The following is a 15,225-nucleotide window of genomic DNA, read 5'->3' on the forward strand; positions in this document are numbered from 1 at the left end:
TTCACACCCGAGCCTCGACTCTCACAGCCGGGTACCAAACGACTAGCAGACCGGCCCGTGGGGGCGGGGGGCGGGGACCGCTGGGCTACAGGTTCCTCTTTCTTCCAAATACAAACACACATACAGAGAAATCAAAGAGGCAGGGTCATAATGAAGACTTATAAAGCACTTTTCTACTTGATCTGAGCACTAAGCGCTTTACACAACTTGTACATTCACACACTTTTTGCTTTGCTATTCACGAGCTACATACGTAGTATCTTGCCCAAGGACATTTGGCATGTAGACTGGAGCAGACTGGGATCAAACCTCCAACCTCCCAGTTAGTAAGTGACCTGCTCGACCACCTGAGCTGCAGTTCAACCAGAATTAATATGTGAAAAATCAATTACACAACCACAGGTGCTCATGGGGCTGTGTTTCAGTTTGGAGGTAAAAAAGGGCGAGAAACAGATAAATGATGTTGTGTTGATTGTGGTTATTATTTCTGAATAACTGATACTGATATAACTATACTGACACAGAGGCACAGAATTAAACACCCTCACACCTGGTTAGCATCAAGTTTTGGCAAAAATAAGTTTGCAGGTGTGTCAAAAGTAGCAAAACAGTAGCAAATCCAGGTGCAGCACAGATCAGATCATAGAACAGATCAGGTGTGTGTGTGTGAAACCAGCCATTTTTAAAGGTAACTAAGCAGAGGTGGGAAGTAACAAAGTACAAATATTTTGTTTCTGTATTTGAATAGAATTTTCAGATTTCTGTACTTTTCTTGAGTGTTTATTTTTCTGACAGTTTTTGGTGTTTACTCCCCACATTTGCATTTTTACTTTTGGTTCAGTGGCATCAGTTAGTGTTTATACTCGGGGGGTTAAAGAGGGGCGGGACGAATGCTGTACTCGAGCATAAAGGCAGTAACGTCTGTTAAACTTTCAGATCATTTCTATTAGTTTAGACATCAGGAAATAAAGAGTTTGGCACAGAGTGTGTTGGTAGCTAGAAGTCCAGATTTGCAGGGAGAATAAAGAAAAGGATGTGAGATGATTTCAGTTGGAGATGAAGATGTTAGGTGGTAGTACCTGGTACCAGATTTAAAGCTAAGGACTACTCAGTATAGGATAACTTATTGTTCCTTTTGTGCGTCTTTACCTGTTGTAACAATAATGGAACAATAGTCTTGTTCTAGTAGTGTTCTTACCTTTGCCTGAAGTTTGCGTAGAATGCGTGGGCTCTAACCACTTTTTAAAATAGTTAGTTCCTGGACAAACACCAAAATGTAAAAGTAGTCCAGCACACATGGAAATTAAACTAAGGCTACGTTGGCTTCGGGCTTCACGTCCACATAAAGAGCAATATGGAGTTTGGTTGATGAATAAAAAGTTTAAAGACAGCTGAGAGTCTGCTTTACCTTTCAAATCAGCAGTCATCTTGAAGGTGAAGCACATATCCCATAATATTCATGGTAGCAGTGCAGTGAGCGCCATAATGCTCCTGAATCTTCAGGCCAAAGATCATCGCTCAGCGCTGTCAGCGTGTGACCAGTCCAGTGTTCCTGACAGGAGAACGCTCCGGCCCTCTCTCTGTCTCCATGCTCCTCATCTTTCTTTCTTTTGTGGTGCTGTTGTGTTTAGCTGCTGCTCTTTCATTCAATTGCTTTTCTTTTTCCTTCATTCTCCGTGTGTGTGTGTGTCTGTGTGTACATGCATTGGCATCTCTGTTGCTGTGTGTGTATCATCGGTGGGTATGTTTGACGCGTGTGTGTCTGCAGCGATGACGAGCACATGTTGATCCAGCACTACTGCCAGTCTCTGAACCAAGGCTCTCCTCTCAGCCAGCCCCGCAGCCCCGCCCAGATCCTCATCTCCATGGAGACAGAGGAGAAGGGAGAGCTGGAGAGGGTCCTTAATGACCTGGAGCAGGAGAACAGGTCAGTGCATCCTGTTAGTGTGCCGCACACTCCAGAAAGCAGTCACATGACACATGTAACGGATTTTAGATTTGACCACGAGGGTTGACGAGACAATCCAGATCTAGTCTTGGCAACAAGTAACTGTACCTGACGAGCATGAAGAACTGTTTCTTGGGTTTTTTCTTTTTGCTTTGCTCCAAAACGTAACCTTTGCTGTCTGAATCATCATCCTGTCTCTTTAACTTTATTTAAAACTGAACTAACGCACCATAAGTCACACGTAATGTAAATATGACCAATTATACAATGATGGCACAACTTTAAATCATTCATGAGGACTAAGAAATGATTCAAGTCTTCTGTCGGTTGAAAGGACAGTCTGTAAAATGTGATGCCCACATCATATTCATTCATTTTCCACAGCAGACCCAAGTGTGGCTTCATTTATAATAAGATTGTGATATATCTTATTTTTAATAAAATAAAAATAAGATATATATAATAAGTATAAAAATTAAATAAAATAAAAATTAAAAAAAAAATAAATAAATAATATTATATATATTATATAAATATATATATATATATATATATATATATATATATATATATATATATATATATATATATATATATATATATATATATATATATATTATTATTATTATTTTTATTTTATTTTTTATTATTTATTATACATATATATATATATATATATATATATATATATAATAAATAAATATATATATTATTATTATTATTATTTTTATTTTATTTTTTATTATTTATTATTATTATTATATATTATATATATATATATAATAAATAATAAAAAATGAAAATAAAATAAAAATAATAATAAGATATAATAAAAATAAGAAGTCTTGTTCTTTTGCTTCTGCCTTCACCTCGCTAGCTTTAACAAATCTTCCCCATAGCTTCATGGCTCATCAGCTCATCCTCTGTAGCTCTGCACATCACCCTTGTTCTTGCTTCCTTTTCCATCGCTCAGGCTTCGTCTTACTCTTCAGGATTGTGTTAAATAATCTGGCTGAAAGGTTCGCTGCCCTCATTTGACTCCATCTGTTCCTGGCCCACTACCAGAGCTTGTAGTAGGAAGTGACCTCATTTCTGTTCATCTGTGCAGGAAACTGCAAGCAGAGTACGACCGCCTGAAGAAGACGCACGACAGAAAGGGTCTTTCCCCACTGCCATCGCCCCCGGAGATGCTACCAGTGTCACCACAGTGCACACGTGATGCTGAGCTTATCGCTGAGGCTAAGCTGCTACGGCAACATAAAGGCCGTCTAGAGGCCCGGATGCAGATACTGGAGGACCACAACAAACAGCTGGAGTCCCAGCTTCACAGACTGAGACAGCTCCTGGAGCAGGTATGCACACACCTGTGCTGCTGTGAGGGGCGGGGCTCACCAGGGAGTAATCAGGGTATCATATTTCAGCCACCAGGTTGCATCCAAGCAGTTGCCTTCTAGTTATGCTTTGCAAAGAGCGCCCATAAAAACATCGCTGCCGCCACTGTGGGCGTCTACTGCGCCACAAGTGCTCATCAAGTTTGATCTGAACAAGCCGGTGAGAGTGTGCGACATCTGCTTTGTGTCAGAACGCGGTGGTGTGGATGTCTTTCGACCTCTGGCAATTATTCAAGCACGCCAGGCGAAGAGACATCAGTAGCAGGACATGTTAGCAAGAGAATCGCAGACATTTACGGACCAGTATCTCTATACTAGTTTATGAAAACTATTCATCTTTGTGTTTGTGTTTTTGGAGTGGTGTCTATCATCCAAACGGTTTCGGTCTGACCAGACTGTATTCTCGCAGTATTTCACAGGCTCGTCTAAATGTTGTTTAGCAAACATTAAACATGCTTTTTCTTTGGACTCCTGCATCTTTAGACCTTCATCCAGCTGATGGCTTTCTGGGGCAAATGAATAAAATAAATTAAAATCAATCATTTTGAGACCCGAACTCTTTACCTGAGGGGACACTGTACAGTTGTTGACTTTGGATCTCTTATCTTGTACATCGTATTGTCTACTTGCTGTTTATTGAGGTTTTCTTGCTGATAGTTTGACTGATTTATGGCCTGATTCATAAACTTTTTGTTTTGTGAATACCATCGTTTTACCATTTCCTGTGAGTATAGTGTATTTCTTTTTTGTAATCAGGGTTTGGTTCTTTCCCTCCTTATGCTGCGTTTTAAGCTCTATTAATCTTGATTGTTCTGCTTTCCTTTCATATGCATTTTTTTATTGTTTGGTTTCTCACCAGTTTGAACAATGCTTGAAAGAGGAGCACGATCAGATAAATCAATAGAACCAGTGATACCACTGGATATTCTGTGGCGCTCTCCTTTTAGCACAAAGAAATAGGGTTAGTGGTAGGGTTGCCAAGTCCAAGAAGACCATTAAAAGGATCGATCCTTTCAGTAAATCTAAAGTTTCCAGCACGGTGGTTAGCACTGTTGCTGCACAGCAAGAAGGTCCTGAGTTCAGTTCCACCATCAGGTCTTTCTGTGTGGAGTTTGCATGTTCTTCCCGTGTTTGCGTGGGTTCCCTCCGGGTACTCCGGCTTCCTCCCACCGTCCAAAGACATGCAGCTTGTGGGGATAGGTTAATTGAATAATCCAAATTGCCACTAGGTGTGAATGTGAGTGTGAATGGTTGTCTGTGTGTTGGCCCTGCGACAGACTGGCGACCTGTCCAGGGTGGACCCCGCCTCTCGCCCTATGACAGCTGGGATTTAAACATAAAGTCAGTGCTTAAGAAGGATGATGAGATGTTGAGACAAAAGGACAATCTCTCACTTTTGGATGTCTGCTAATTTCTTCCATACAGTGAGCTGTTTTTTAATTCAATTCTGAAAGCGCTTACTGTCTCACATTCACACAGTATCTTACCCAAGGATATTTGGCATATGTCTATATTTCCAAGTGGAAATCCAAATCTTCTTGATTTCATACTCTAACACGGCAAAAATGAGCAGCTAAAAAGCCAAAAAACACAAACCCAATTTGCAGGTTCACAGTTTGGGGAGCGGATAATCCTTCTGGCATCTCTGCTGGAATTTTTTAACTGAGCATCTCATGCCTGATCTTTTCATCTCGCAGTAGATGAAGGAAGAACCTGTATTTCTTCTTCACCTAACTTTTATATCTGGTTTTTCTGGGCGTCACATCTTCTGAGAGGCATCTGGCCACACCCACTGAGACATCCAATCACGTTGTTGCGCTGAACTGCAAAGACACGAAGTTGAACGCAATAGATGTTAACCCATCTGTTCCCTTCTGGTCAGCTGACTCAGTCTCCAGCTTTCCTTTGAAGTTCAGGAAACTCTGGTTTCTTCTTTTCTCTGCTTCAGAAGCTCACTCTTCTCGTGGTCCACTCTTCTTCCACTCTCTTTGTTTTTATTTCTTCTTTACTTGCTTGGATCTAATCACCATTTTCTTGATGAAACCCTCAGCAGGTGAAGGTGTTTCTGAATATTTCTTATTGTTTGTATTTGGAAAAACTGAGGCCCACACATGTATGCAGCCTATTGTTAGTCCTTGTTAGGTAGTATTCCTAAAGATGTTTAGCTAACAAGGTAAAAGACAGTTAAACTTTACTGGATTTGATGAAGTGAGTTTAGACTATTCTTCAGTATCTGCTGATGATAAAATGCTCTTAAGCTGGGCGTCAATTCCAAGTAGCTCAAGATACTGATGGTCTCTGATTTTCATCAGTGAGCAAAGAGCTGAGAATAAGCAGGGTTACAGGGTTGTTGCTGTTGTTTTTATTATCTTTATCTCTTTATAGAAAAAACCCTACGTTACCTCAACATGCACTTTATTGTGTAAATATATCTGTATTTATGACTGACTCTAAGCTCTGCACAACATTGTACAAACAGCAAATAAAAGATGCTGTCCTTGTATCATGTGTGCCTCAGACGGATTCCAAGGTAAACGGCACAGCTCTGTCCTCGCCATCCACCTCCTCTCAGCGCTCCGACTCCTCTCTCCCTCTGCTGCGTGTGGCTGCCAGCCAAACTACTGATACAATGGGTAAAAACACCCACACATCCCTTTATATTCTTTCATTTGCATCCACCCTTTGTGACGCATAGATGATATAAATAGATTTCTAGTACCTGTAGATGTACCTTGGACATCGGTTTACATGAGACAACACACACACTAAAGACTTGCATGTGTGTTTCATGGTGTGTGTGTGTGTGCGTACTAGGGCTGCCACGATTAGTCGACTAGTCACGATTACGTCGACGATTCGTCGACGACTGATTTAATAGTCGACGCGTCGTTTGAAGCTTTGTAAGATCCCAAAAGACGCAGGAATAAGTAGCAGGATTTAAGAGTGTAATAACGGACTGAAACAGAAGATGGCAGCACTGCATGTACAAGGATGCCAGCTGCCGTTAAACCCCAAAGAAGAAGAAGCTGTGTCCCAGAATTCATAGCGCAGTTGCCAACAATGGCGGCAGCTAGTTAGTTTTAATATTACTCTTATTATTCTTTCTGGGTCACAAAATAAACGTTTAACATATTTTCATGCGAGAATGTAGCTGTGTAAACCTCAAATATCTGCTCAGTTTATCAAGACACCACATATTTTCAAAAGCGCTCCGACGTTTTCGGAGACGTCTGTTAGCCACTAGCTCGATAGCTAGCCGGGGGCTAGGCTAACTAGAGCCGTGAGAACACCGGACTCCCGGCTAATCGTTTTCAAACCCACCGCCGTCTTTCGCTACTCAGGTTAAACATGATATATAAGTCACTTAGATAACTTAAAAATGTTATTGTTTGGCTTTTTTCAGTATTTTATTTGTTCCTGAGTAAATCGGTTTGGCTGAGATTAAAGTTATAGTTTTTACACAGCTGAATAAACGTCAAGCAGACAGCTGATTATCAGAAGTGTGAGATGCTCGAGAATTTACTCCGGTGTCCTGTTATATTTTAGATAGCAAGGAGTTTATTAAACTTCACCGAAACAATCTGCAAATTTCATTTAAATTTAATAAACTATCATCTTGTCTTTATTTTTAGTTAGCACAGACCTTAAACACTTAAAGCTGTAAGCTAATGATAGTTATATAAGAGCAGATGCTGCTGGTGTAATAAGCTGTACGTTTTACGTCCAATGGATGATGATCTGATTAGTCGACTAATCGCAAAAATAATCGGTGACTAGTCGACTATCAAAATAATCGTTTGTGGCAGCCCTAGTGCGTACGTGTGCTCGGGTCAGTACTCGTCAAACTATCCTTAAACGCTTTGTTTCTTTTCTGTTTCAGGTGATGATGAGCTGTCCAGCCCATCCCAAGATGCAGCTGGGCTGGAGGAAGTGATGGAACAGCTCAACAACTCTTTCCCTCAAAGTCAGGGTATGAAATAATTCAGCTCTGCTGCAGCAACATGCCTCCTTTTACTGAAACTGAACTGAGCATCTCATTTATATGAATAATTATGCTGTGATTGATGTAGTGCTCAGGTTATGGGTTTTCAAACACTCTTCTGCTTTGTTGAAGAGTTCCTTTCAACTACATACTTATATCAAACTTTATCATAGCTGTAATTCATCATTTAAGTGTCACCTTCAAGCGTCTTTCTTCCTCTCTGTTACCAACACAAGATGATTTTACCTTCTTTCTTGTCTTTTCTTTCTTTCCTCCTTTTTACATGAGCTAGAAGGGAGAAAGGCACACCCATGAGAGGTTAGTGGCTTACCTTCCTCTTTCCTTCCCCACTCTACTGTTGCACGCTTCTGTTACTGCTGTATCAGTACCATGTTTGCAACACTTTTTGCCCTAAAAGATTATGGTTTAAATGTCATCTGGAACAGAGCCGAGCTCTTAATAGAAGTCTAACAGCTGAAGAAATTATTCGGAAATTTGGGCATATATGCATATTATGGCAGAGTGGAGATGACATGGTGCAGTGATGCTGTGGGAAAATGTAAATATCTATCCTCTTTTGCTTTTGCTTTAATTTCCTTCCCCTCTTTTCTGTCGCACCACAGCAGTGCTGGACTGGTAATCTGGCATACTGGGCCACTGGCCCTACAAGCACTGACAATGAAAATGAACTCATGAGTTCAACCAGCCCTTTCTCGACCTTCACTGTGCACTCACGCGCCGTGTAGAACAGAGAAAAAGAAAACTGCAGCAAAATGTCGAATTAACCAACATCTTAGCTGTCAGGGCTGCTGATGCACCGCCAACAGGAAGTTACTGTTGCTTAGGCTCTGGGGTTCAACTTCTGACCAGTATGTAGTCAGGGTCTGTATTTTCTGCACTGTAAGGCACACTTAAAATCCTTTAATTTTCTCAAAAATCAGCAGTGCTCCTTATGTATGAATTCTGGTTGTGCTTACTGACCTCGAACCGATTTTATGTGCTACACGGCGCTCAGAAATCTGTCAAAATGTTTTAGCACGACTTTGCTAAACTACGAAGCCGCACCGCTGGATGGATTGTTGGAGCATTACGGCTACCGTAGTCAGGAGCCTCGCGGAGGAATCTGGGTCCTAAACTCCGTCTGTTTCAGGTCCCAAAGCCAAACGAACACTGCAGCATCACTGAGAGTGAAAAACTGTCTAAATTCTTTCATCTTTAATAAAATCATCAGCGTTGCTGCTTTACCAGGTGTAACAATTAAGTTTAATATGCAGGCATCCATGAAAACAGAGTTTATTAACGGAGTTACCAGTTAGCGGGAAGTTAGCTCGCTAGTTTCCACCTAAACATGATATAGCATGTTCTGACTGAGAGATTTCTGAAAAATTCAAACATACAGCTCTGCTATCACTTCCAACATAAATGAAGACAGAAAACTAAACAGCAGTGATGTTTGTAGGGTTACTGAAGTTGGGCTAGCTGCTATATAATGATGTGCTACGTGATTGCTAGCGCCACAGCTATGTTAGCATAACATTAGCACAGTGAAGCTGGAGGATGAACGCTAACTTTTTTCCACTCGATAAAAGTTAACTGAGGGTTCCTGATGGTTAGAGACAAATGCAATCTCATGGCAGGATGCTGTAAACGGACCAAACTTCAGTCAGGAGAACAACTGAGTTAATCCATCCACAATACGAGGTTAGTCATTAATATACTGCAACAACATGGGAATAGCGCAGCTGCAGAGAATTTAACATTAATGAATCAATGGTACGGAAGTGGAGAAAGCAAGAAGAATGAGTTGAGTAAAGTTTGACTTATCTGACTGTTTTGTTTTGCTAATGCGCCTGATAATCCGGTGCGCCTTATTTATGTGAACAGACCCGTTCATCAACAGTGCACCTTATGGTCCGAAAAGTACCGTGTCAGGTGTGACAGAACCAGGACACACTGGCTACTGGAACAAGAAGGCATAAGTAGACAAGGAATGTCTTCTGTCTTTCCCCCTTCACCCCAACCGGTTGTGGCAGATGGCCCCGCCCCTCCCTGTTCCTGCTGGAGGTTTCCTGTTAAAAGGGAGTTTTTCCTTCTCTCTGTCACCAGAGTGCTTGAGGGGGTCATATGATTGTTGGGTCTATATGTATTATTGTAGGGTCTACCTTACAATATAAAGCGCCTTGAGGCGACTGTTGTTGTGAATTGGCGCTGTATAAATAAAATGTAATTGAACTGAATGAGAATATGGGGCTTTTTGAATGCTACTAACAAGTAATTCCAGCGAACGAGATACATGAAGAGGATATGGGATCTATGGAGTCTTGGAAATCCAACTTTTACACTTATGGTGAAACAACTAGTAGCTTTGTTTCAACATCTGGAAGAAGTAACTACTATCACAACTAGAGATCGACGAGGTACAAAACAAATGCTACAACACGGTGGAGCCAGGACATTAGGTCATTGGTGAGATGTCATTATCCCCACCCTCCATGATTGGGTACCAAGCACCACAACTGATGTGTTAATAGCAGTGAGTGTGAGCTGTGACTGTTAATCATAAGCATAGGAAAAAACGTGCTTTTTTCAATTCAATTCAATTCAATTTTATTTATATAGCGCCAAATCACAACAAATGTCGCCTCAAGGCGCTTATTTTTGAATGAGACATGAGCATAAAACCCTCTTAAGTTCTGCACGAGAGTAGAAAATGTACTAATCATGGCAGCACAGGAACAAGTGCCAAGCACAAGATCCATAGAGGCTGGGGTTCACACCACACCAGCTGCAGGCTCTGCAAAGACGCCCCTGAGACAATTGAGCACATAACAGCAGGTTGCAAGATGCTAGCAAGCAGCAGATACATGGAACGCCATAATAACCAAGTGGCCGGCATATACAGGAATATTTGTGCCAAGGATGGCCTGGAAGGTCAAAAAGGATGCACCCCACAGTGTGGTTGACAATAAACAAGCTAAGCTGTGCGATTTCCAGATAAAGACGGACAGACTGGTGATGACAAACCAACCGGACAAGTGGACAAGCAGAGATAGACGGCAGTAGTGATAGATGCAAAGTGCCATGAGGCAACTGTTGTTATTATTTGGCGCTATATAAATAAGATAAAGTTGAATTGGACTTGGCACAGTGATCCCAAACTGGGCAAGTGGCTGTCCCAGTGCGTGTCCCAGTCCAGCCTGCACCATGGCGCCTGTTTTCACCATAGGCAGTCTGTGCTATGTGTTTACGTAATGGCTGCATATACTTTCATAAGATGACGCTGTGACACAAGTTCACAGCACAATGTGCCTGCAGACTGTTACTGCTTTGTTGTAGCCTTTTAGCAGCTTCAGTTTGTTACTTGATTTGTTTAAGAACTGAAACTTGTGGGTTTTGAATCTGATTGAGTTTCCAGTGTGGTGGCCTCAGTGCCTCTGTGGAGGTCACGGTCACTCTGAGCTTTAAAAATGTGCTGTATACTTATCAGTTAGTTTTAAAGTGGATTTAAAGGCAAATTGTTTACAAACATGTTCAGATATATTTTTCAGACACATGCCTCTCTGTTTTCAGATGACATCATTAAAGTTGGTGCATTGAGCTGTATATTTAGTACACTTAATAAACGATTTAATTCATCCTTTTTTTTTCGACCCCTTGTAACCTCATACATTCAGGAGCTAGCAACATAAATGTTCCACATTTTGTCAGGTTACAGCCTTGTTCCAAAATGGATTAAATTCATTTTTCATCTCAAAATTCACACACAATAGCTCATAATGACAAGGTGAAAACTGCAAGTGCTGAAGCACCACTTAAAGCAATTACAGGCTTTTTAAGTACGATGCTGCAAGCTTGGCACAGCTGTTTGGGGCAGTTTGTCCCTGTCAATGGAAAATTGTACTTAGTAGTCAGTATAATCTTTTAATGATATAAGTTTGAATATGGTAGAATACTGCATGTAACCATTTGTGTTTATTGAAAGGATGTCTCATCCTAGGAAGTCTGTAACATTCCAGGGTGTTCTGGCTTTCACCCCCACATCCTAGGAGCATGGGAAAGTTCGTACCTTGTTTTATTGTTTTACGGTAGGATTAACGTAGTTATATCTGTTTCCAGTCTAAGTGGTTTAGGTGAACTGCTGGACTTTCCAGACCAGCAGTTTTAGGGAAGTCTTTATGGGGTCACACTCTGACCCCCCCTCACACACACACACCACACAAGCACCCACTGAAGTGTATAAATAAAGGACCAGGGCAAGTCCTCAGCGCGAGTCTCTGAGTCTCACTCTAGGCTGCCCTTGCTAGCAAGAAAATCTGTGTGTTTCTCCTCTCTGATTCTCTACTGAAGAAGTGTTTTAGAATATATCTCTTAACAGTCCCAATATTCTTTGCACAACCTCTCAGGCTCCGACTGTTTGAATGGGGAGCATTAGTACACAGACATTAGTACACAGACATTTTCAGATCTCTTCAGAGTTCGGAGCCAGAGGCTGGGTCAGGGTTGTGACTCTAAAACGTTCAGAGTGGTCCTGAAGCCACTTTTGTCATCTTGGAAAAGGTCCAGACCGCACTGGTGCAAGTTATCATCAAGGACCCAACTAGTTTTCAACAGAATTTCAAGCAAACTTTTTTCACTTTGTCATTATATTATATTATATTATATTATATTATGATATTTGTGTGCAGAATTTTGAGGTGATTGAACAAGGTCATGCCAGGAAATGTCAAAATGTGCTGTGAACAAACGTAAAAACGTATTTCTGCCAGCTCCCATTTAGTCACACGACTCTGCTTCTTTCCCTTCTTTGCTGAATTATACAGAGTATAGTGTTTACATTGTGATATTCAGAGTTTTAACAGAGCTTTAAATGTTTTCAACATTTTGAGGCCTCATTGTTTCATAAATATGTGAAAAGTGCACAAAAAAATGAAAATCATAGCACAAAGATGACGTTTTTCATGTCGTGCAGATATAATTCTTGTGCACGGGGGGTTCAGGTGAAATCTTCACTGTTCTTTCTCCCCTCAGGTCCCAGCATCGGCAGTTTGTTTCACATGGCTGACGATCTGGGCCGTGCCATGGAGTCGCTGGTCAGTGTGATGACGGACGAGAGGAGCACCCAACAGCACGAGGCCCTGCACTTCTGATCCTGCCTTCAGCCCTAACCCCCCCTCTCCTCCATCCCTCCCTACTTTCCTACCTATCGCATGCTTTTCTAGTCAAAACAACTGGATTGGAAACAGTTTACAAAGAGAATATATATATAACATTTATTTTTGTGAAAGATTAAAGTTCCAGCAAGGTCTCATCAAAAAAGTACATGTAGATTTCAGTAGTTTCTTAAAATGTCCTGAAGTTGTTTTATTATGAAGAGAGGCTGTTTGGGGTTTTGTTTTTTAACTTCTATGCAATTGTACAAAACAACAATGGGGCTATGGGCCGGGGTCGACATACAGAGAAGCATGGTCATATATGTGCCGTCTCTTTGTAACTGGGAAACTACATATTTGTATCAAAACGAATGATTGAAATAATAAGGGTGCTTTGTAAGAGAAAACATGTCTTTGTAAAACATACACTACTGTCAGAGTAATGCAGACCTACTGGATCTTTAAAGTAGAGCGTCTGCAAGACTGTGTGGATGTGTGTGGTCGTGTATGTGGTGGTGCCTAAATTTCATACTGCAATCCTTTTTCCAAAAGGTTGAGAAGCTATGGAAGAGGTCAATAAAAGGAAAAATCAATTTGCAAGTCATTTAATCATTTAGCATTATAGCAGTTAAATAAACACTTCCTACATTATAGCAGCTGCTATAATGTAGGAAGTGTTTATTTGTCTTAAATATGGCTTCTGAAGCCAGACTTTGCTTTAGAGACACAACGTTTCTTATGGTTTAATCTGCTGCAAAGCCTAAAAAAAGAAAAGCTAAGATTTAAGAAAACTGCTCTTATCTCATTTTCCATTTTACTCTTTCCTCGTCAGCTGCAATCATTCCTTCATTTAAAAATAAAAGAAATAAAGAAAGAATTAACAAATTTGTACCTAATTAAGCAGAATGACTGTCATTTGACAACGTTTTGTAGAATCACGTTGCCAAGCAGCTCCTGCAGGCTGCTTCCTGCCACAGCAGGTCGCTCTGTATGTTTGAGGACACTGAGTGTGAAACTCTTCCAAATCAAAGGTGTCTGTTTGGAATCCAACTAGCTTTTCTTTGTTTATTGAGCAGATGTGTTAAATATCAACAAAGCTGTGAGGATTTAGTGACTTCATCCACTGTGGTGCGTAAGACTGAACGAAGCCGACACAAATGATAAATGGCCTGCATTTGTATAGCGCTTTTCTCAGTCCTTAAGGACCCCAAAGCGCTTTACACTACATTTAGTCATCCACCCATTCACACACTGGCGATGGCAAGCTACATTGTAGCCACAGCTGCCCTGGGGCACACTAACAGGCGAGGCCTCAGCGTGACCATCTCTGATTTTATAGTGATTGCTGTGAAATTTAAGCTTAATGTATAAAATACTTTTAAAGACTTATGTCAAAGATAAAAACCTAAAGAAGAAAATAAATTCTTAGTTTCAACATTTGGTTTGTTGTTTTTCCACTTTAGTAAATCAAACACATTTTAAATGATTTGCAAGTAATTGAATTCTCATTTTATTGACCCATTGAACAAGCTTTTGGGGAAACACGATTGTGCTTCTTTTTCTGTATATTTGTGTGTGTGTGTGTGTGTGTGTGTGTGTGTGTGTGTGTGTGGTTTTGGGTGACAAACTTTGTGTTCTATTTGAGTTCTTTCCATCCATTCATCCCTGTTATTATTCTCAGTTTTCACCTTATTTACTGCCCAAAGGCCTCGTTCAGATCTGTCATTTAAATGACTGAATGTGAGAGGACTGCGCTGCAAAAGCAACCTCGCCTCTTTCTCTCGTGGAGATGCAAAGAAAACATGTGCATGAGAGCAGTAAAGTAAAAGTGCATCACCTGAGAAGTCAGAGAAAGATGTTTGGTGCAAGAGGCATTTCTTCAGCGATGAAGATCTGATGGTGTCCCTCTCTTTCTCCATAAGTACTTCCTATATCCTACATCTTCTTCAGAATATTAGTATTATCTAGTTTTCAGCTTCAGCTCTACATAGGACCGATCTTGGTTGTTGCACTGACACGTGCAACGTGAGAATTTCATTTTTAACACAGCTTTCCGACTTCAGCAGTACTGTAAGAGTAGAGTCTGAGCACTGCAGCGTTACACGGCTGCTGGATTGTGAGGGTTTCTTGAACTATGAAAGAACGTTTAACGACTGGTTAAATTGAGTTTGTGTGAATCTTCAGAGGCAGTTTCTGTTCTCAGTCCTCGCATTAATAAATTGCTAGCTAATTCATGTCAGAACTATACTGTTCAGTAAATGCACTGTAGGAGCCTCCAGCCTGAATGCCCAGATGCATCTATCCATGCATCCCTGCATTAATCCCTGTGCACTACTGTCAAACCTGGGATATACTAAACCTTTTTCTATGTGGAGGAAGTATTTTATTCTAGCAAACATTACGTTTTTCCTTTGGTTAAAGGTTGTTTGATTTTGTGCTGTGTGTTGTGTTTCAATTAAAGCATGTGTGACTACAGGAAGTTCATCATTATTTAATATTTAACAACTCAGAAGTATGTGAAAGTGGTGCAGTATTATGTGCATGCGTGTTTTGGCATCGAGCATTATCCCCGAGATGTTTCTGGCACTAAGTTTGATTTGACAGGTTTTTAATTAACGTTTGTTTCAGTCTCATCATTTTTCAAATAACATCCGTACTTCACAACATATCAGATTCCACCAAATATATGCCTTACTATTGTATTATAAAATGCTTTACTGTATATCAATAAAGCACGCAGTTATACTGATTTGA

General features: G+C 40.6%; 1 protein-coding gene across 4 annotated transcripts in view; it reads left to right on the forward strand.

The window, feature by feature from the left end:
• Positions 1-15,225, forward strand: part of dmd (dystrophin) — a 301,323-nt gene extending 286,098 nt beyond the window's left edge. For 3 of the 4 annotated variants that reach the window (XM_087836862.1, XM_087836863.1, XM_087836865.1), the window contains 5 exons: positions 1,769-1,927; positions 3,057-3,300; positions 5,858-5,972; positions 7,220-7,309; positions 12,350-15,225. In XM_087836862.1, the coding sequence (XP_087692988.1) occupies positions 1,769-1,927; positions 3,057-3,300; positions 5,858-5,972; positions 7,220-7,309; positions 12,350-12,468 (727 nt within the window). In that variant the 3' untranslated portion in view covers positions 12,469-15,225. Of the gene's footprint in view, positions 1-1,768; positions 1,928-3,056; positions 3,301-5,857; positions 5,973-7,219; positions 7,310-7,613; positions 7,640-12,349 lie in introns of all 4 variants that reach the window. The other variant, XM_087836864.1, reaches the window with a different exon arrangement.

Source organism: Neolamprologus brichardi, chromosome 23 (genome assembly GCF_056152115.1).
Source record: "Neolamprologus brichardi isolate AB-2024 chromosome 23, ASM5615211v1, whole genome shotgun sequence".
Lineage (NCBI taxonomy): Eukaryota > Metazoa > Chordata > Actinopteri > Cichliformes > Cichlidae > Neolamprologus > Neolamprologus brichardi.